The 22612-nt window shown below is 41.6% G+C and overlaps 1 protein-coding gene across 1 annotated transcript in view; it reads right to left on the bottom strand.

Annotated features, from left to right (window-relative positions):
- Positions 1 to 4580: 4580 nt before the first annotated feature.
- The window catches only part of LOC100344901 (coiled-coil domain-containing protein 106), a 73634-nt gene continuing 55602 nt past the window's right edge, over positions 4581 to 22612 (bottom strand). The window contains 4 exon segments of the mRNA XM_089309064.1: positions 4581 to 4747; positions 4750 to 4875; positions 4878 to 5043; positions 5046 to 5370. Coding sequence (XP_089165190.1) covers positions 4581 to 4747; positions 4750 to 4875; positions 4878 to 5043; positions 5046 to 5370 — 784 coding nt within the window.

Consider the following 22612-nt stretch of genomic DNA (forward strand, 5'->3'; position numbering starts at 1 on the left):
TTAAAGAGCTAAAAAATATGAAAAGCAGAATGTTTGTGATGTAAAATTATCATTCAAATATCAGTGTCCATAAGTAAAAGTTCTTTGGGACATTATTATATGCACTTGTTTATGCATTATCAATGGCTGCTTTTAATTACAATGTCAAAATGGTGTGCTCTGCCAAGAATAAATTCTTGACTATAAAACCCCTTATGGGAAAAAACTGGTGATCTATAGTCTGACTACAGCTGCTTCTGGCAAATATTGGTGGCTGCTTCTCTTCTTCCTCCAAGGTCCCATGGAAGTGCTTCCTTTTGGCAAATCCTTAGAAAAAGATGGGGGATGTAGTTTGAAGAAATGTCACTCTTGGGTCCTCCTTAGATTTGCAGAGAAGCAGTGGCACTGAGTTGCCAACAAACAATTGCAAATAGTCACAGCATGGTTGGGGACCTCCAAGGCCACTCTCAGGTGGAATGATTAGTTATAAGGACTCAGAGAATTCAGAGGAGCTGTGATAGGCATGGTAATGATTTACTGCAGCAGAGTGATAGATATTAAAATCAGCGAAGGTAAAGGCTCATTGACAGAGTGCAGGAGAGACCAGACACAAACTCCCAATTGTCCTCTCCCAGTGGAGTTTACAGACAGTGCTTCATGACCCCAGTAGAGATGTGTCATAACACATGGGAAGTATTTTCTCCCAGAAACACGCACAACTCATGACTTTTAGTGGGGTTATTGACATAGGCATGGCTGACCACTTGTGGGACTTGACCCTATTTACTCAGTTTCCATCCCAATCTGGAAGCCAAACTGATGTGGCGTAGCCCAAGGTCTTTACTATAAATAACACCATTGGCATAAAGTGTCCTGTGTGGCCAAAGGCCCCAGGTAAACAAAAGTCTGACCAGGCAGGATATTCCAAGGTCTTTTAAAAATATTTATTTATTTTTATTTAGTTGAGAGAGAGAGGTCTTCTATCTGGTGGTTCATTCCCCAAATGCCCATAACATCCAGGGCTCTGTCAGACCAAAGCTGGGAGCCTAGATCTCAATCCATGTATCCCATGAGGGTGATAAGCACCCAAGTACTTGGGTCATCACCTGCTGCCTTCCAGGGTATACATTAGCAGGAAGTTGGAGTTAAAAGCAGAGTTGGGACCCTAATTCAGACACCCTGATAATGGATGCAGTGTGTGCCATAAGTGATGTCTTAACCAGGTGTCAAGCATCTGTCCCATGTAGTCCCAGGTATTAGCAGTCTTCCCCTGGGAGCCTGTCAAGAGCCAGTCTTGATGGGTTTGATCACCTCTGCTGAATACATAGAAGGGCTGAAATTGGCTCTCATATCTCATGGGATCCCAGAGATTGTCTCATTAAATCTCCTATTTTATAGATCAGAAAAATAAAGGTTTCAGAACCATACAGCTGTGTATTTAAATCCCAATTTTACTACTAACAAGCTGTATGGTCTTGGACAAATTATTTAATCTCTCTGAATCCAGCTCTTCCCACAGATGCTCACAAAGTAAAGTTATATTAAGGATAAAGAAATACTTTATCAAAGTGCATAGCTAGATTAGTGGTCAAATAAAAAATAATTGGTTTACATGTATTCAGTAAGTTCATTGAGAGTATATTACACTGATGTTGGTAAGAGAAAAAGTTGCTACACTATTAAAAATAATGACTGATATACAGGCTCTTTTAACAGAAGAGATGCTACTTTGTTTTGGAAAATGTCTTCACTCTTTTCAGAGTGAAGAGTGAAATTCTCTAGTGCTTAGTCTGCAAAAAAAGAGATGAATTGCTTTGCAAAATGATAGGTGAAAAACAGTAAGATGAGAGAGAAAAAGAAGGGAATAGGACTGGAGTGGAGGAATAAGAATGAGGAGTGGGAAATGTATCTAGAGAAATTTGTTGGTGTCAGTTTGTTAAAAACCTTCAAATCCACACAAGCTGCCCAAGGTTGTAAAGCTAATTTTGATTGCAGAACTGGAAACAGAGATCTTTCTAGAAACGCACATTGCCTCTCCAAGAATTAAAGTCCCTCCCACTTTTACTATTAAATAATACCTTGTGAGTATTAAATAGAGTTCAGAGCTCTTTTATAATGTCTGAATATCTGTGACAATTCTGTATTTTGCATAGTTGATTAAGAATAGATTTACGACGGCGCCCGCGGCTCAGTAGGCTAATCCTCCGCCTTGCAGCGCCGGCACACCGGGTTCTAGTCTCGGTCGGGGCACCGGATTCTGTCCCGGTTGCCCCTCTTCCAGGCCAGCTCTCTGCTGTGGCCAGGGAGTGCAGTGGAGGATGGCCCAAGTGCTTGGGCCCTGCACCCCATGGGAGACCAGGATAAGTACCTGGCTCCTGCCATCGGATGAAGGATGAGCGCGATGCGCCGGCCGCAACGCGCCGGCCGAGGCAGCCATTGGAGGGTGAACCAACGGCAAAAGGAAGACCTTTCTCTCTGTCTCTTTCTCTCACTGTCCACTATGCCTGTCAAAAAAAAAAAAAAAAAAAAAAAAAAAAAAAAAAAAAAGAATAGATTTACCAAACAGAAATCAGTTTACAGTTATATTTCAGGGAAGGCTTACGGGAAAATACACAGAAACCACAATATCAACTACAATTTGCGAGAGTAGATAAAACAGTGCCTTGTGCTTGACTATTTTTGGTGTTCTGTAGTAAGCAAAGTTCTTCAAATTAAATTTGTTGAACTTATTGTTATTCCTTTTAATCGATAAATGCCCGTGGTCTTGTCCAACTGGCATTGTTATATGGTAACAGAGAAATGTAAACCTTTGTAAAACTTTCTTAGTTTTTGGAAACCAACAAAGCCTGAATTTTCCAAGTGTTAATACACTGAGCCTCACCTTATTCACCTGTGTGGAGATATAGTCCAAGCTAAAGAGCACAGTCAATAAAGAAATGGAGAAATCCCTATGTTCTTAAAGTTGTACTTATGAAATGCATTTAGTGTATATTCCTTAAATAAAAGGTTTCTTTGGGGCAGGGAATAAATAAAAAATAAATAAATAAAAAAGAAATGGAGTTTAGAAAGCATTTTATTTTCCTAATTTTCTATTTGTGGCAATTCCTGGCCAGTGCCGTGGCTAATAGGCTAATCCTCCGCCTGCAGCCCCGCCACACTGGGTAATAGTCCCGGTCGGGGCACCGGATTCTGTCCCGGTTGCCCCTCTTCCAGTCCAGCTCTCTGCTGTGGCCCAGGAGTGCAGTGGAGGATGGCCCAAGTGCTTGGGCCCTGCACCCACATGGGAGACCAGGAGAAGCACCTGGCTCCTGGCTTTGAATCAGCGCGGTGTGCCGGCCGCAGCGCGCTGGCTGCAGCAGCCATTGGGGAGTGAACCAACGGAAAAGGAGGACATTTCTCTCGGTCTCTCTCTCTCACTGTCCACTCTGCCTGTCAAAAAAAAAAAAAAAAGAAATTTCAGCTCCTGCTCGATATGTCTGTAGCAACTGCTAGGGTCAGATTTTCAAGATACACATGTTAGAAGAAAATCATGATTTGGGGTTTCCAAAACTGAGATGCAGGGAAGACTGAGTAGTAGTAGTCATTCTCTTTCTTTCTAACCACCTTGCCTTGGGACTTCCATTCCATATTTTTTAAAAATTAACAATTGGTGGACAAAGAGATTGTGATATATATGTACAATGGGATGTTATTCAGCAATAAAAAGAATGAAGTTATATCATTTGCAGCAAAATGACTGGAACTGGAGGACATCATGTTGAGTGAAATAAGCCAGACACAGAACAACCTAATATGTGGGAGTTTAAATAAAAAACAAACAAACAAGGGAAAGAAATGCCTGAGTATAGAAGTTTTGGCGCGAATACAGCATTTTGTTAACTTTGAAATGTTTGTCAAACAAATTGATAGAATTATAAATTGCTATGGTGTTAATGACTTTATGACTATTTTAAATATTTACTTTATATTAGTAATGAATCTGTTTTCATTAGATTATGGTTTCTAGCCCTGGTGTATTTTCCTGCTGGACTATGGTCTTTTTAAACTTTGTTTGTTGAACTATTTATTTAGTGAGCCATTCATTCTTTGACTATAATGTAAATTTAAAATATGTTATCTCAAAAAATAATACATAAATATATGTATACATATATAATAAAATACAGAAATATTAAATTGAACATTTTAAAAATAAAAAATTAATAATAATTGCACATATTTATAGGCTACAGTGCATTATTTCAATACATATATATAAAATGTGTATTTATCCAATCAGGGTAATCAATATTTCCCCTTCTTTGAAATGTTTTTGTGATTGGAACTTTGCAGCTCCTTTGTTCTATTTGCTCACAAAATATGTCAGTTTATTGTGAACTATAGTTACTCTACTATGCCGTGTAACGTTAGCAACTTATTCCTTTGATCTAACTCTGATTTGATGTTCATCATCCAGACTCCCTCTAACCTTTTTTTGTGTGTGTGTGCCAAAGCGTCATGTCTCTGTTTTATTTTTAATTTTTTAATTCAAATTCCGGGGGCCATCTGCCCGAGCGTCATGTCTCTTATTTCTTTATTTATTTAATCTGAGCAAGCACGGGTCACCGCTTGAAGCGGTAGGTGATGGGCAGCAGCAGCTAGCTCTTCTTGAGCGCCTGCACCTTCTTGAGCGTCTCGTCGTCCAGGGCCAGGAAGCAGCGGCGCGAGTACTCGAGAAGGCGCTCCTTGGAGAGGTCGAACTCGGCCACCTCGGCCAGCTTCTCGGGGCCACGATGAGCAGCTCGGCGATGGGCGTGGTCAGCGCCACGGTGTTGCGGTCCACGCGGTGGTGCTCGAAGGCCCGAGACATGCTCTTGAGCTTCTGGAAGGTGCCCAGGATCTTCTTGTAGCGGCACAGCCGTCGGCGTCCTTCACCCGCTGCCGCTCCCCGGCCTTGGGCTTCCCGAAGCGCCTCCAGCCGGCGCCTGCCCGCGGCCACTGCCTCTTCCACTTGCTGGCGCTGCCTTCCTCGGACGCGGCACTGAGCTACGAGGCGGCCGACTCCAGGTCCGAGGCCTCGCCTCTAGGTCCGAGACCTCGCATTCCGCGCCACCGCGGCTGTCCCCCTCCGCCCCCCGGGGCCCCGGCTTGGCCCGGCAGTGGTCCTCTGCGTCCACGCGCGCGGAGATGAGCTTGTCCAGCTGGCAGCGCAGGAAGTCCCGCTCCTCCTCCAGGTCCTTGATGTGCTTCTGCAGCCATGAGTTCCTCTCCAGGGCCAGATGCAGCTGCGCCTTGACGCTGTTCATCAGGGCCAGGTTGGGCGACGCGGCCTCCGCGGGCTCCTGGAAGCCCGCCTTCGAGGAGTTCAGGCTGTAGAGAGCTGCGAGTCTCCAGCTTCTAGTAACCACTATTCTGTGTTCACATTGGTTTTTTTCTTTGTTTTTGGGTGTTTGTTGTTGTTGTTGTTGTTAAGCTTCCACATACGGAGGTGAACATGCAGTATTTATCTTTCTGTATTTGGCTTATTTCACTCTACCATGACATCCTCCAGTTCCATCCATGGCAGGATTTCATTCTAAATAATATTCCATTTTGTGTGTGTGTGTGTGTGCTCGTGCGTGTATCTTTGCCCAGTCATCTGATGATAGATATCTTGGTTGATTCCATATCTTAGCCACTGTGAATCATGCTGCAGTTAACATGGTGGAGTAGGTATCTCTTTTATATAATGATTTCATGTCTTTTGGATATGTATCCAGTAGTAGGATTCCTAGAGCACACAGAAGACCTGTTTCTAGGTTTTAGAAGAATCTCCATCCTGTTTTCCATACTGGCTGCATTAATTTACATTCTTATCAATAATGTAAAAGAGCTCTTCCTTCTCTACATCCTCCCCAGCATTTATTACTTGCTATTATTCTAACAGGGGTGATATGATATTTCATATTTCATATGATATTGTATTTGATTTACATTTCCCTTTTGATTAATAATATTGAGCAGCTGACCCACCATATGTGTATGATACATGATTTTTGTTTTAATCTACAAAGAATTGGGGCGTGTTATCACATGCATTGTAACTACTACTGACTGTTAATGTAGATATGAGGACACATAGAAAAAAGGACAAGAGAAGACGAAAGAAATTGCAAACTATCTTTAACATCTACTCTCTTTTTCTCATTGGCATGCTGGTTTTTTGTAAAGTGAGGCAACAATCCACTAGTGACTGACAATCCAGCATCTGACATATGACTTTACTACTTCCTGGCTTTGGATTAGTATGTTTGAATCTGAAAAGTGAAAATAATGGTGAGTAGCTATTTGGAATTGAGAATACAAAGAAGTTTAAGCATCTGAATTCAAAAAAATGGGAAACATAATCATCATTGTCATCATAAGTACTTATAGCAGCAATAGAAGTAATAGAAGTTCTGATCTGCTCATCTTCTACAATATCTCACTCTACTTCCATCAAAAGCTTATTACATTTTCTCCCCCATGGGAGACCAGGAAAAGCACCTGGCTCCTGGCTCCTGCCATCGGATCAGCGCGGTGCGCCGGCCACAGCGCGCTGGCCGCGGCAGCCATTGGAGGGTGAACCAACGGCAAAGGAAGACCTTTCTCTCTGTCTCTCTCTCTCTCACTGTCCACTCTGCCTGTCAGAAAAAAAAAAAAGCTTATTGCATTTTCTCATAAGGTTCTTGAAATATCTATTAAAAATTCAGTGACAAAGGAAGATTTTCAAGGAATAGTTGATGAAAATTTCTTTGAAATGCAAGATTAGTTTCTCCTTTATCTCAGTAATATCTTGCATTTCTATTTACCCCAGGTCTAGATTTATAAAGAAAGATAGAAGAAATATTGGAGTGGATCTTCTTTATCTAGTGGGAAGTCAGGACCACATGTCCCAGAGTCTGAAAGAAAGTGGGCAAACATAGTTAGAAAATTAATAATGACACAGTTACGTAATGAAAGATCTAAACTGTGTTCACAACTCTATGGGGGAATATTAGTGGCAAGTTATACTGTGGATCTTGAAAGATATGCTGAATCTCGACCACATTCTATGATTTCCCCAATATTAGAAACATTAATCACCCATGGAAAACCAGGAAACCGAGTTCTACTTGTTTTAGAGGTAGAGAAGAGTGTGAATCAGAGAAAAGTGAGATGAGTCAGGAACAATGAAGCCAAGCTTGTCATCTAGTACTGGAATTTTTGCTGGAATAATTATATGTTGGATAGGAAGCGTAACTTCTTCTTGACTTTCTACTGGCGATGTAGGCAGGGAGGTAGAAAAGATGAACTGAGTCAAACTCCACTTTGACTATGACCTTATCTAAATAAGATCGAAGTTGGCGAGCTCAGGGGGCTTCCATGGCCTTGGCAACTCATGACTAGAGCCTGAGGAGATGACTGACACCTTAAACAAGAGTCAATTTGTTAAGTCAACAACAGGAGTCACTGTGCACTTACTCTTCATGTAGGATCTCTGTCCTTAATGTGCTGTACATTGTGATTTAATGCTATAACTAGTACTCAAACAGTATTTTACACTTTATGTTCTGTGTATGTACACACTGTTAAAAATCTTTACTTAATATGTACTAAATTGATCTTCTGTATATAAAGATAATTGAAAATGAATCTTGATGCGAATGGAATGGGAGAGGGAGCAGGAGATGGGAGGGTTGCCGGTGGGAGGGAAGTTATGGAGGGGGGGAAGCCACTGCAATCCATAAGCTGTACTTTTGGAAATTTACATTTATTAACTAAAAGTTAAAAAAAGAAAAGATGAACTGAGTACTGTACCAACCAAACTGTATCCAGTTCCATGCCCATTCAACATGACTGCAGGTTCAGCACACCCACTCCCCATCATGCAGTTGAATCTCACTTCCCATCATGCACCAGGCACATGACACTTACTAGATTCCAACACATGCTCTGTAGCCATATGTACACAATATGCCATACTCCCAGAGATCATCACAGATGCTGCAGCACTTCCAAAAACTTTGCTTCCTTTGACTATTCAATTCATCCTTGCCTCAAGCACCACATCATCCTATAAAAGCATGAGTTTGAATTTTGTAAGTTGCAACATTCATTGTCTCTTAAGAATGCCTGCACTAGGCCGGCGCCGTGGCTCACTAGGCTAATCCTCCACCTTGCGGCGCTGGCACACCGGGTTCTAGTCCCGTTCGGGGCGCTGGATTCTGTCCCGGTTGCCCCTCTTCCAGGCCAGCTCTCTGCTGTGGCCAGGGAGTGCAGTGGAGGATGGCCCAAGTGCTTGGGCCCTGCACCCCATGGGAGACCAGGAGAAGCACCTGGCTCCTGCCATCGGATCAGCGCGGTGCGCCAGCCGCAGCGTGCTGGCTGAGGCGGCCATTGGAGGGTGAACCAACGGCAAAAGGAAGACCTTTCTCTCTGTCTCTCTTCTCTCTCTCACTGTCCACTCTGCCTGTAAAAAAAAAAAAAAAAAAAAAAAAAAAAAAAAAAAAAAAAAAAAAAAAAAGAATGTCTGCACTCCTGTGTATGTACTTTCCTTTTATCTTTAAATAAATCGCACTTTCCTGCTTCCCTTTATCATTATCTCCTCCTTGAATTCTTTCACACCTGGAGGCAAGAGACTGGAACAAGTCTATCAGGGGTGGGGGATCTCTCTCTAGACCCATACAGCACAGTTATTACTCTTGTACACCCACTTATTCTTATTCCTCCTCTTACTCTTCTGCTTCCCTTCCCCACCAATAAGTCTGCCTCAGACCATAAGAGCATTCACTAAGAACTTGCAATATAAAAGGTAATAATCACCTCTTTACCTCTTTCACCCTATCTTCCTGGGATAATGAATTTGTTTCAGAAGTGCCCGCTAGGAAGCTTCTTTTCCAACTTTTCTGTAATTCTTTGCAAATCAAGACCTGCAAACTATTTCAGAGGGAGTTTGACTTGGGATGACCAAGAAAGAATGTCAGGCTCTCTTTGTATCATGGTGTGGACTTAGAGAGGAATGGTGACAGCAGATGTCTAAGACTGTGAGGTTGCCCTGTAGCTGGTTCCTAGTGTCTTTGAACAAACTCGAGCTGTGATCAAGGAAACCTCCACTATACCTTAAGAAGGAGGGAACTTTACTTCTTAGGGTCATTGTAGGAAGATTCATCAGCTACCTCATTGTTTGCCTCTCCCTGGATAACATCCATGTGCCCATGTGGAAATGAGTGTGCACCTTCTTCATCAGTAATCACATCTGTTAACTTTTACAGGTGTTCTTCGGTTTAAAGTGAGGCACATTTTATGCTTCCCTTTTTGATGTGGTTGATAACCACACATAAATCTGTCTTGTTTAAACCTGATTCAAGGCATTTACTTACCCAGTAAGAGAAATATAAGCCTATAGCCAACTCAGTCCACCGACTGGTTGTTTCCAGTGTTAAATCTGCCATTTGACTGGCTGAGTAAACATTAGCTTTGCCTCTCCAACCAGACTCATTAATTCATTGAATAGCAGGATGATAGCCCTTCTTCAGAGAATCAGTATTTAATGGCAGTTGAGTTCAGACTTGTGCACACAGAATTAGCAGGATATCAGATATCCATTTCCTTAAAAGACTATAGCATCTCCTAGGAATGAGATACCAATCACCTTTGGGTACCACTAAGTTAACCCACAAAGGCAGAAGTGAGAGAAAATTCTGAGTAGTGTATGGTGTTGGTTGCTTAACACTGTCAGCCCAATGTTATAGATGTAGTAGGATCCAATGTCATGGAAATGTGATGATGGCATATCACCAGTGAAATTAGAAGAAGTTATTCTACTAGAATGCAAGTGCCAGAGTCAATGTGTTGGTATTTCATCTTCTCTCCTCAACCAACTTTGGCTCTAACTTAAGGAGCTCCAAGGTGACAGCAATAGGTGGTAATGCCTGGAAGCTACAGCAATAGGGATGGCTTCTAGTGGAACTCTGGTGCCTGGAAGACAGCTGTCAAGGAGAGGGAGCAAAAAGAGAGAAGAAAGGGAAATTCCCTAGGTGGCGAAATGGCCAACTCACATAATCTGTTTGTGGCTCCCATGGGGAGGCAGGAAAAAGAGCAAGTGAAAAAGTATGATTTTTGAGAACCAAGCCCTCTAGATATATTTTATCATTTAATCCTTAAAATAATCTTCTGACTTACCTACTAATATTTCCCCCACTTTCCAGATAAGATTTTTCAGGCTGATGCAATTCAAGTAAGTCATCCAGTGTCAGTTGACAACAAGCATAGGATCTAGATTTAAAACTTAAAGCAATCTGACAGCAGAGCCCTAATTTTCAGTAATTCCTTCATGTGTATCCTTACACTCATGAGAGCTGGAAAGACTAAGATTTAAATACTCCACTTAAATACTAAGACTTAAATACTAAATTTAAAGACTAAAGACTTAAATACTTATTAGATGCTGTTTATTTGCTCTGCCACAGTTCACAGGGTTAGAAATTCTGTTTATGGAACTCCAAGGCATGCTCAATAGTGTTCCCAGAAGGATTCACATATGTTTTAATAATCACCACCATTCAATATTATACTATCCTGTGGCCACTTAATTGGTTTTATTTATTTATTTATTTATTTATTTTTTGATAGGCAGAGTGGACAGTGAGACAGCCCACTGCGCTGATCCGATGGCAGGAGCCAGGTACTTATCCTGGTCTCCCATGGGGTGCAGGGCCCAAGTACTTGGGCCATCCTCCACTGCACTTCCCTGGCCACAGCAGAGAGCTGGCCTGGAAGAGGGGCAACCGGGACAGAATCCGGCGCCCCGACCGGGACTAGAACCCGGTGTGCCGGCACCGCAAGGCGGAGGATTAGCCTAGTAAGCCGCAGCGCCGGCCCACTTAATTGGTTTTAAAGACATGTTTTTCAGGGAGTAGCCTATACAATGAGGTATGTATTAATATAACAACAAAAATATGCACTTATTTTCTATGTAATCTTAGAAAAAGAAGAATAATTTCCCTTTCTCAAATTTTCCTAAGTGGCAAGATATCTGATAGTTGGGGAATAGGCAGAAAATTCAATGACCTCTTAATTAGCACAATAAGATATCGGAGAAAAACAAAATAAAGCAAGGTGAACTATTTTTGTAAAGAAAGAAGGCTGAGGCAAAAATATGCACAATGAAACTTAATTGATAAGTTATCTTTCTTCTGAATAATTAAAATGGCTTAATAAGTAGATTAATTGTCACATAATCCTTTGAAATAAATTTCTTTATTCATTTGCTTTGTCAGTCAGTTAATATTTTGGGTGTATTCTGCATGTTGAGAATCATTGTGTTAGGAACCATCAGCATAAAAATGAGAAGAGCAAAGAAGCAATATGCCATTGTTTATTGGCTTATAGAGCTCTAATCTGGTGGAAGAAAGAGGCAAAAAGATAGATATGCTGGAGATAATACTATTGATTTGCATTGGGTGTTACTGAATTACTTAAATTCATTTCTTGGATGGGGACAAGGTACCTAAGGAATAGAAGGAATGACTCTTGAGGATGGACTCCTTTTCTGAGTGTTACAGGATTCATAAAGGTAGTTGAGCAAAGGAGGTCATGGCATGGAAGGTGGGAAGTAGCCATCCATCCATGCATGGTCAACAGAGACAGCTCAAGCAAGCAGAAGGTGAGAAATTCCTCAGTGTGTGGGTGAACCATGTAGAGTTGTGGGACCTTCGACTAGGAAGGAAAAGGCTAGAAGGACAGTCAGGGGCCCATTTATGGGAAGTCTTTTATACCATGCTAGACTGCAAATTGAAGCCAGCACACAATTTTTGCTGCCTTTTTTTTTTTTTTTTGACAGGCAGAGAGAGACAGAGACAGAGACAGAGACAGAGACAGAGAGAAAGGTCTTCCTTCTGTTAGTTCACCCCTCAAGTGGCCGCTACGGCTGGCACGCTGTGCTGATCTGAAGCCAGGAGCCAGGTACTTCTCCTGGTCTCCCATGGGGTGCAGGGCCCAAGCACTTGGGCCATCCTCCACTGCACTCCCAGGCCACAGCAGAGAGCTGGACTGAAAGAGGAGCAACCGGGACAGAATCCGGTGCCCCAACCAGGACTAGAACTGGGGATGCCGGCGCCACAGGCAGAGGATTAGCCTGTCTTTCTTTCTTTCTTTCTTTCTTTCTTTCTTTCTTTCTTTCTTTCTTTCTTTCTTTCTTTCTTTCTTTCTTTCTTTCTTTCTTTCTTTCTTTCTTTCTTTCTTTTTTCTTTCATATATAGACAGAATTTTCCACAAAGTTAAGTGTGCTTGGTGGGAGAAACTGGACATTTTCTTGAGATTATATTGCATGTATGTGTAGGTTAAAATTTCCTTTTATGAAAAGACTGTGATAGAAGATGGTATTTAAGTTATTTCCATAGCAAATGTAAATTTTGCATCTTTCTAAGGTTTCCAATTTAAAAAATATATTATCTTCGGCTTTAGATGAAGATTCCGAGAGCTACTGCTGCAGGTAAGGGAGCAGTTGAAATGATTTAGTTACAAAATGTCACAAGTTCCTTCAGCGGTGCGGAGACTAAATTTGAAGGATATAAGATCAAAAGCAGGAAGATCATATCTGAGGTGAATGCTCTCATCTGGATTAGAGATGATAAAGGCTTGACCTTGGGCTGGGGCAGTAGGGATGCGAAGTCAGAGACAGATTTAAAAGTGTTTTTACAGGATAAACTCAGCAGAATTCAGTGATAGGGAACAGAAATGAGAGAGAGGGTTGAATAGCACCCTTCCCTGCTGTAGCACGTCACAGTGGTAGAGCTAGTTTCTTCATGTTCTGAAGAACCATGTGGCAAACATAGCTCTCTGCTCCAATTTTGTTCTGTTCAGTGCAATTAGTAGAAAGATGGAAGGAGGCAGCAAAGTTATCTTCAAGTAACACCAGTTGCTTTCAAGGTTAAACCACTTTGGAAGAAATTTTTACAGGTATTGGTTCTAAGCTGGGTCACAATATAAGCTCTTTGATTGTGAGAGAAACAGGGTGAAAAACTTAGTGGTGTAGTATGGAAGGCAAGAGAGTCAGGCAAATAATAAGGACATTATAAAAGCCCAGCAATAGACCAGGACAGATATGATTCAGGTGCACAGTATTCACCCTGGTTTTTTAATACAATCAATGCAAATGCTAATACGGTCTCCCTTCTCCTCACTTCTTTTCCTTGATTCTTATAGGGAATTGAAAGCATCAGTTAGCTCTGGACCAGGTTGGTAGTTCAGCTGGGTCCTGGTTGCCAGGGCCACCATACATACACCTTTTGCTACCTTAGAGAAAACTGGTTTAATTGTGAACATGAATGGAACAACTTGTGGAATCACACAACTTTCACTATTGTGGCAGAAACCACAACCTAAGAGTAGTTGAGTATTCTCTGGAAAAACAACTTTCTAGCATATGCAATGGCAAATTAGTCAAGGAACTAGGATTCAAATTATAGACCTTCTGACCATGAATTATATTCAGTGGAAAGTAATATAACAAATTTAGATACTGAAGCCTGATTAGGAGCTGGGATAGCATGCAGGAGTCCTCAGAAGACTGTTGGGAAAGGACTCACTGAATGATAACAAAACAATACCAGACCATGTCCTCTGAGTTTTGATTCTATTTGACCCTGGAAGCAAAGCATGCTTGAAATGTGCAAAAACAATCAGAAATGTGCTTGGATTTTAGAAGGCTGAGTCATATGGTATTCCTGCTGGGCAGGAAGTTAATGGTGATAGGAACACAACTTGGAAACAAAAGATAGGTATTAAAAATGAGGCTACTAAAACAACCTTGCTCTTAAGGGAATGAATGACTCAGAATTCAATAACAGATAGTTAAATGGAAATGTTAAAATTGAAACATTAAATAATTGGAATACTAAAACAATAATTCTTTGTCATTTGCATTTGATGGGTAGGAGCCAGAATTGTGTCATTCTCTGTGGAATGATTCTGTAGCTTCATCTTAAAGTGTTTAATATTGTTATGAGGTAATGGGAGATAAGTAACTTCCAGTTAAAAGGAAATTAGTTGACAAAATTTCATGAAACAACTACTTAATCAGGGATATATTGAACACTGAATTGAACATTGAATCTGTGAAAGATTCTATGCTGTGGACACAGTGGTTTTTCTTTTTCTCTTAAGTAGCATCAATTCCCTTTCTTCTGTCCTTGCAATAGTACCCAGATTTCTCCTTGGGAAACCACTCTTCTCCCTGTTGGGTAGGAGCCCTGGTGGTTTGCTCAGCTGACTCCAGCTCCAGCTGCTTATCCCTAACCATTCTGTGCCACAAGGATTGGTTGAGGGAAGCCAAGTCTAAGTCAATCAGTGACTGGAATTACCCTCACCACAGTGTAATACCTCTTTTGTCCTGAGCTATAGCCATCTTCTTCTTGCTGTAGAGAAGAAAGTAAAGTTCCAGCTGCTGATGGAAGCCTTCTTGTCGCTTTGAAGGCAGCTCACCTGAAGATTAAGTCAATATGAGGAAATGACCGAAACAGCTGCAGCAAAGTGGAGCTCTCGTCTTGATCAGACTGGATCCAATGCTGGCCTTCTTTGTGGACTTCCTAGTTATGTGATCCAATGACTTCTGTTTCTTGTTTACCTGTTTGTTGGGTGGTTGGAAGTCCCTGTTTGCTTGATGATAGGGCAGGGAGGAGGAATGAAAGGAAATATGATTTTTGTTCTATGTCTTTACACTTACACAAGTATTAACACCACATCTCTTTTGCTCATTTTCATTATAACTGAATTACCTCCTTCACTCCTTTCAAGATGACAGTATTAGCTAGAGAAAGACTTTATTTGCAGACATTTCACTCTGAAGAAACTGACGTTCCCCCTAAGGTACTATGGAGTGGAAAACGATGACACCCACTGCTTGAGAGCAGGAGGATGACCTTGGGGACTATGGAGAAGGACATGAAGGGAGGATGACCGGAATCTCCCCTGATTCCTGTCCCAGGCACAACTGTTCCAATGCCTCTCCTAGATATCGTGACATCATTTTATGTACGAGTAGTAAGAAGTTGATACTGAAGTCCATGACTTGTACCTCAGCATGGTGCAGACTAGCATAAAATTGTCCAAGTGGGGAAGTAGGTCTGGGGTGAGAGGGTTATTTGCACAAAGGACTAATGATTTCCCAGAGAAGACCTTCTCTGGGAATTCCAGGAGAGATGCTTGATGTAGTCAATGAAACCTTTTTAGAGCAGAGATAGACCCGTGTGTACTCACATCTGGTTCCTGAAATGGGAAAGAGAAGACCTTGGGGAAGAAGTGAAAGCAGCTAAAATATTAGAAAGGAAGGAAGGAAAACAGGAGTAGTATAGGGGATAAGGAAGAAAGGAAAAAGAGTGTGAGTGGCCAAGAGTTATCTTCAGTTTCCAGTTGCTGCCACTGTCCGTAGAAGCTTGAGTTTCTAGTGCTTTTCCTGGTGTGGCTAATAGTTAACAAAAAATCAATGATCCAAAACTCCATGATGACAAAATAAAAGGAAATCTGTTAGCAGCAGAAAATATAGCTAGAAACCATCATCTAAAAGTAAGGACTATTATTTCATATGAAGTTACTAGTTCTCCAAACATTTACCAGATATCAAAACTGCTCTCACCAGAAAAATGTGGGAAAAAAGCTTTTATTGCTCTCTAGTGCAAAATGATCCCAATTTAATGTTTTTGTAGAAGAATACCCAACTCTCTGTTCCCTTTTCAAAAGAAATTCTAGTACCAAGGAAAAATATATCCTAGGGTAGATTACTTTGATATGATGATAGCTTCCAAGTATACTCCAGGCAAGCTATCACAGAGCTCACACAACCAAAAGGCTCACAGGCTAAATTAAGACTGTTCAATCATATGGTTTATTAGATCAATCTAGACCATACATCAGGCAGCACGGGAAAAGAGATCAAGTAAGTGTACACAACACAGGATGGAGGACCACAGTACTGAATATACAATTTTACATATATCCTCTCTTCTTTCTTTTTCCTTCTCTCTCTCCTCCCTCTCCCATTCCCATTCATGTCAGCTCTTCTCACCTATTGGTGATATGGTTAAGAGGTTCAGAGCTTGAATAAGAAGACTGAGCAAGCTCAAAATATATGGATCCAATCTATGTTTGCTCTCTTGGAGAGCCTTACGGGCAAGTGCACCTGGTCATAGATGTAGTTCACCTACTAACTTTCTCAGCAACTATGAGGATTTATTTATTTGAAAGACAGCATGGCAGAGAGAAAGAGGGAATGAAAGAGTGAGAGAGAGAGAGAGAGAGAGAGAGAGAGCACAGTGCATTCAAAGATTTTTCATCTGCTGATTCCCTTCCCAAATGGCTGCAATGACTGATACTGGGTCCGGCCCAAACCACGAGCCTGAAACTCTATCCTGGGCTCCCAGGTGGGTGGCAGAGGCCCTAGCATTTGGGCCATCTTCCCCTGCTTTTCCAGGGCATTAACAGGGACCTGGATTGGAAGCACAACAGCTGGGATTCAAACTGGCTATCTGCTATGGGATGCCAGAGTAGCAAGCAGCAGCTTAACCCACTGTACCACAATGCCAACCTCATCAACTGTGGTTTTATCTTTTGGGCAAGCATATGCAAATCTAGAATGGGACTCCAGTTGCTGGCCAGTTTAGAGATGATTTAAAACTGTCCGCCTGGAAGTGGCTTTTTTGTTTATATAAATGGAATAAATTTCATATATCTCATATATACAGTTATAAGGTCATAATGACACTTCCCACTTCATCCTCCCTCCCTCACTCCCACCCTTCCTCCTGCTTTCTTTCTTATTTTTCTTTTAATTTTTGTGATAATATAATTTTTTCTTTGAGAACAAGTTTTGTCATTAATCGAAGAAGCATCTAAGGAAACAGGCACTTAGGCTTTTCTAAAGCTTATGAGACATAAGAATGTCCTCCACCTGATACACTAAAATGAAATAAATCTTTAAGAACAAGTTTTACTATTAACTCTCATAATACAAATCTTTTCTAAAACTTAACAGTAAGTCTTCCATAGAGTATTAATTGTTAAATTAACAACAGGAGTAACTGTGCACTAACTTCTCATCCAGGACCTCTGTCCTCAAAGAGTTGGATTATGAGAGATTTACTTTACTCAAAGATTTTAGTGTACTAAGTGGAGGACATGCTTGTGTCTCATAAGTTTTAGAAAAGCCTAAGTACCTGACTCCATTGCCTGGTACCTTGGGTGCTTCTTTGATAAATGACAAAACTTGTTCTCAAAGGAAAAAAAAAGTATATTATCACAAAACTTGAAAGCAAAATAAGAAAGGAAACATGAGGAAGGGTGGGAGTGAGGGAGGGAGAATGTGGTGGGAAGTATCATTATGAACTTAAAACTGTATATATGAGACACACAGGCTCTTGACATGAACTGCCTAGGTTATAGATGCCTTTTGAATCCACAAACTCCTTCAATATTTAGACAAGGCCATAAGCAAAGTGGAAGTTCTCTCTTCCCTTCAGAGAAAAGTACATCCTTTTTTGATGACCACTGCTTTCCACTGGGGTCTCACCCACAGAGGTCCTTCATGTAGGATACTTTTTACCACAGCGTCTTGGCTTTCCATGCCTAAAATGCTCTTGTGAGCTTTTCAGCTAGAATAGAATGCCTTAAGGGCTGATTCTGAGGTCAGAGTGCTACTTTAAGTGATTGTCTATGAGTCTGCTGTATAGATTGCTTCCCATGTTGAAGTCTTTTTCATTCTATTACTATTACCAAACACTTTTTAAAAATTTATTTGAAAGGTAGAGTTATAGACAGTGAGAGAGAGAGAGAGAGAGAGAGAGAGAGCACGCACATGCGCGCACACGCAAGAGAGGTCTTCCTTCCATTGGTTCACTCCCCAAATGGTCATGATGGCTGGCGCTGTGCCGATCCAAAGCCAGGGGCCAGGAGCTTCTTCCTGGTCTCCCATGCGGGTGCAGGGGCTCAAACACCTGGGCCATCCTCCACTGCCCTCCTGGGCCACAGCAGAGAGCTGGACTGGAAGAGGAGCAATTGGGACTAGAACCCAGCACCCATATGGGATGCTGGCACAGCAAGGTGGAGGATTAACCAAGTGAGCCATGGCGCCAGCCCATCAAACACTTAATCCTATTTGCATAATCGATTTAACAATCCTATCTATATGATCACTTTAATGCTTAAAATGCTTTTTTTCTTTTTAACCAACTGCTTATGGGGATTTGGAGTCCCATGGCAAATTCTTAAGCTTGATTTTTACCTTAAGATTTGGTCCTTCTTTTTCTCTTTAGGTAAATACTCTTGAATATTTCATCTTTGAAAAGTTATATGTTCCATTTGTTCAATCTTTAGCATCTTTCTGATTGTAAACTATATTTAACTCATGTGAATTCTGCTGTGTCTCACAAGCTGCTTGCTTACTCACTATATTCAGCTTTTCTTGACTGGCTACAAAGAAACTGAATTCTCAAGTAATAGTAAGCACACATTACAGAATACAAGTTTCACCTGCATCATAGCCAGCCAACCACTATTCTTACCATCATATATTGTTTGGTGAAAGACCTGGGAAAAATAAATGAAAATGTGATATATAATCTTTAGCACCCTAGAAATTAAGAATAAATACTTCTGCTATGCTGTTGTCTTCTTTTTTTATTTACAGCAAGATGTTTGACATGCATTATCTTATCCTATCCTCATAATGGACTCAAGAGGTGGGTGCTATTATATCAGGTCTATAGATTAGAGAACTAAGGCTCAGGGAAGGAAGGGAGCTTTCAGAGTTAAGCGGCATGGCAAAGCATTGCAAGGAAGGAAGCCTTAAACCTTCTGACTCCCAAATCCCTCTCTAGTCTTTGGACAAGGGTCTTCCATTTCCAGGGTCCTAGCTATGCTATTGCTTAGTGCCCCTTTTCCCACTCCCTACATCTGTGAGTGTTGTGCACCTATGACCTCCCATAGCAACCTCCAAGAAGGCTTATTTCTCAAGTATTCATTCAAATAGTGATATGCCATTAAAATCTAGGTCACTACTGAAGCAAATTAATGAAGGTTACTCATTTAAAAATAAATCTAAGATTCTCACAGTACACTAGGCCAGATAGGGGATGTAAATGCGTTGCAAAAACTATGTGTTAGGAGAAATGTCCAACTTGCTTAGTCCAAGAAGAAAAAATGTAGCTGGAGAGAGAGGCAGCATGACATTCATAGAAGACAGTACTTACAATGAGAATAATAGACTCACTTTTCTGAGTGTTGTTAAGAGCCAAATACTATTCATATGTTATTTCAAGTCCTCACAACCTCTCAAACATGGATCTTACAGACAGCAAAATGAAGCTCTAGCTGGTTAATAATGTGCTCCAAGTTCCTCAGCTAAGATGTCTTAGGGCTGAGTTTTTGATCCCAGGTCATGGCTGTTGTATGTTGAATTACATTTTCTCCCACTGCCTATATATTTCATTTAACTTCTAATGACTGCAGCAGTTGTTAAAAGTTGTATCTCCATTCTGTAGCTGTTGTTGACAGGCTTAAATGAGAGAAAATCTCTAGCTGACAGTTTCTATGTTTAAACTCATTCTTAAAGTGTCATTAATCCTCAGGAATGAAGCGAGTTAGTGGCAGAATAGGATTACAACCAAGGCAGCAGTGTGTGAGGAGCTGTCATGAATTTGTCACCAGAGAAAATCTGCAGCTACTTTCTGTCAAAGATCATGACCCAGTGCAGCACTCTAAAGCAAGAATAATCATTCTAGGCAGCCACCTTTAATTGGCTTATGAAACTTGGTCAATGTATAGAGTTACCCAGAAGTACATTTTCTGTTAAATTTAAGTTTACAAGCACATCAGGAAGTTGCATTATCTAAAATTTGACAGTTTAAGCACATACTCTTGGGTTTTAATGACTGATGGTTGCTTTTGAAATTTTCAGGCTAAAGGAGTAACTCTTGAACTTTGGTTAATTGCTTGTCAGCAGGAGCAGCAGCAGAACTATTTCCAGAGGAAAGGTACTCTCTGCCCGTGGCACTCCCTCGGACCTACTGATGGAGCTGTGCCAACAGATGGCCCTCTGTCAAGGGCATGAGTCCTGGGTAGGCATCTTGATTTCTGCATGACGACACCCTTGTTATCTTTTCCTGGACTGCTTGTTAAATCTCATGGAATTTATCTTGCCAGGAATTATAACTTCGAACTCCTGATGACCATCCGTTTCTTTGGTATTATGAGCTGTATCCTTGAAACAAGCCAATTTTTATCTGTTCCTGGGCTAGCAATGCACAGTAAGATACCCTCTTGTAATGTTGGACAGCTCCCAGCAAGCTTTGAGCTCAGGAGGGTACACAAGTGGTTTTCTGTTGCTGTGTTTTTGGTAGGTTAGGAGTGTTAGGTGTTGATGATGAGTGTCTCAGGATATAAGCCACCCTGAGGAATATCTGTATAGATCTAGTCAAGTTGCAATAAGAATCTTGGAACTTTCTAAGTTGATTTCACAAATTATATGGCTGGGTAAGGGGTCAAAAACAGCCAGGATAGTTGTGAAATACCAAAACTGAGAATAACCTGAGGCTGTAGTGATTAAGATGGTGAGATAATAGCAGGGAGATAGGGATGGAGTATAGATTCACATGGTATCAGAGTACTGCCTAAATGCTGGCTAACAGGTTTCTGGAGTTTCAGCTTTTACCACAACATATTCTGTTGCCACAATATGGACTCACCTTTCTCTTAAGATAAAACAGAGTAAATTCTCTCTCTCTCATTTGGGCACTGGTGCTGGGCGAAGGCTGAAGCCAGGAGTTGGGAACTCAATCCATGTCTCACATATGGATGACAAGGATCCAGTTATCTGAGCCGTTGTCTCTGCTCCCCAGGGTCTGCATTAACAGACTGCTGGAGTTCAAGAGCTGGAGCAGGGAATCAAACCCAGGCACTCTGATGGGGATGTGGGGTTCTAACTGCTAGACCAAGCATCCATCCCATCTTTGTTTTAGGAAACACTGAAGTATTGATGAGTAATGCCGCTTCATGTTTCAAACCTACTCCCTGAAATGATTCAGAAAAAAAAAAAAAAACTTAGGCACAGGAAGAGAGAGAGATTGAGAGAAAGCATGTGCAGGCATATGCATTAGAGGTTGGGAGAGAGAGTGAGAGAGAGAACTGAGAATAAGGTAAATGTGCTAAAATGTTAACAGCTGTGGAATTTGGGTAAAATATATCCAGAAGGCTACATTTTTCCCCACAACTTTTCTGTAAGTTTAAATTAATTTAAAATAAAGAATAAAAAGAATACATTGAGAACTCCTACAAACAACAAGACAGAGCATAAAAATCGGCAGGCATTGCCGGTGCAGCGTCTCACTAGGCTAATCCTCCGCCTTGTGGCGCCGGCACACCGGGTTCTAGTCCCAGTTGGGGCACCGGATTCTGTCCTGGTTGCCCCTCTTCCAGGCCAGCTCTCTGATGTGGCCAGGGAAGTGCAGTGGAGGATGGCCCAAGCACTTGGGCTCTGCACCCCATGGGAGACCAGGTTAAGTTCCTGGCTCCTGCCATCGGATGAGCTCAGTGCGCCGGCCGCAGTGCGCCAGCCGCAGCGGCCATTGGAGGGTGAACCAACGGCAAAGGAAGACCTTTCTCTCTGTCTCTCTCTCTCTCACTCTCCACTCTGCCTGTCAAAAAAAAGGGGGGGGGGCAGGCGTGAACTTTTCACACAAGAGGACACTGATATAGCCAATTAAGCTATGATGAAATTTATGCCACCACTGATTCTAATCAAGACCACATGGGGGCCGGGACTGTGGCCTAGCACGTAAAGCTGCTGCCTGCAATGCTCGCACCCTATATGGGCGCTGGTTGAGTCCTGGCTGCTTCACTTCCCATACAGCTCACTGCCAATGGTCTGGGAAGAACAGTGGAAGATGGTCCAAGTGTTTGGGCCCCTGCCACCCACATGGGAGACCTGGAGGAAGCTCCTGGCTCCTGGCTTTGGTCTTGCTTAGTTCCAGCCATTGCAGCCATCTGAGGAGTGAAACGAGAGGATGGAAGATCTGTCTCTTCCTCTCTAACTCTGACTTTCAAATAAATAAATAAACTTAAAAAAAAAAAACCCACAATGAGATCAATGAGATACTAGTTTGTACCTATTTGATTCCCAAACTAAAAAATGTGAACAAATCAAGTATTTGAATTTGTTCTCAAATGGTCCAATGAACATTTCTGGAGACAGTATGTTTTGCTTTTGTCACTTTAAATGATATCTTGTTATTATCTCAAAATCTGATCCCACAACATCCAGCGATCACACTGTTAGGTATATATCCAAGAAAATCTCTAATACAGAGACACTTGGTAATATGTACATCATGCTTATGGAAGTAACTGTTTTAAAAAAAGATTTGTTAATTTGAATGGTGGTGTGATAGAGGGAGAGACACAGAGAAAAAGTTCTTGCATCCACTGGGTCACTCCCTAAATGGACACAATGACTGGGGCTGGCTAGGTCAAAGGCAGATGTCAGGAACCCCATTCATCTCTCATATGGAGACAGAGAGAGAGAGAAAGAGAGAGAGAGAGAGCTGACATCCATTGGTTCACTCACTGAATGCCCAAAGTCAGGGACTGGGAACTCAATCTAGGGTTC

The sequence above is a fragment of the Oryctolagus cuniculus genome, chromosome 11 (assembly GCF_051225735.1).
Source record: "Oryctolagus cuniculus isolate XC-2025 breed Fujian yellow rabbit chromosome 11, ASM5122573v1, whole genome shotgun sequence".
Lineage (NCBI taxonomy): Eukaryota > Metazoa > Chordata > Mammalia > Lagomorpha > Leporidae > Oryctolagus > Oryctolagus cuniculus.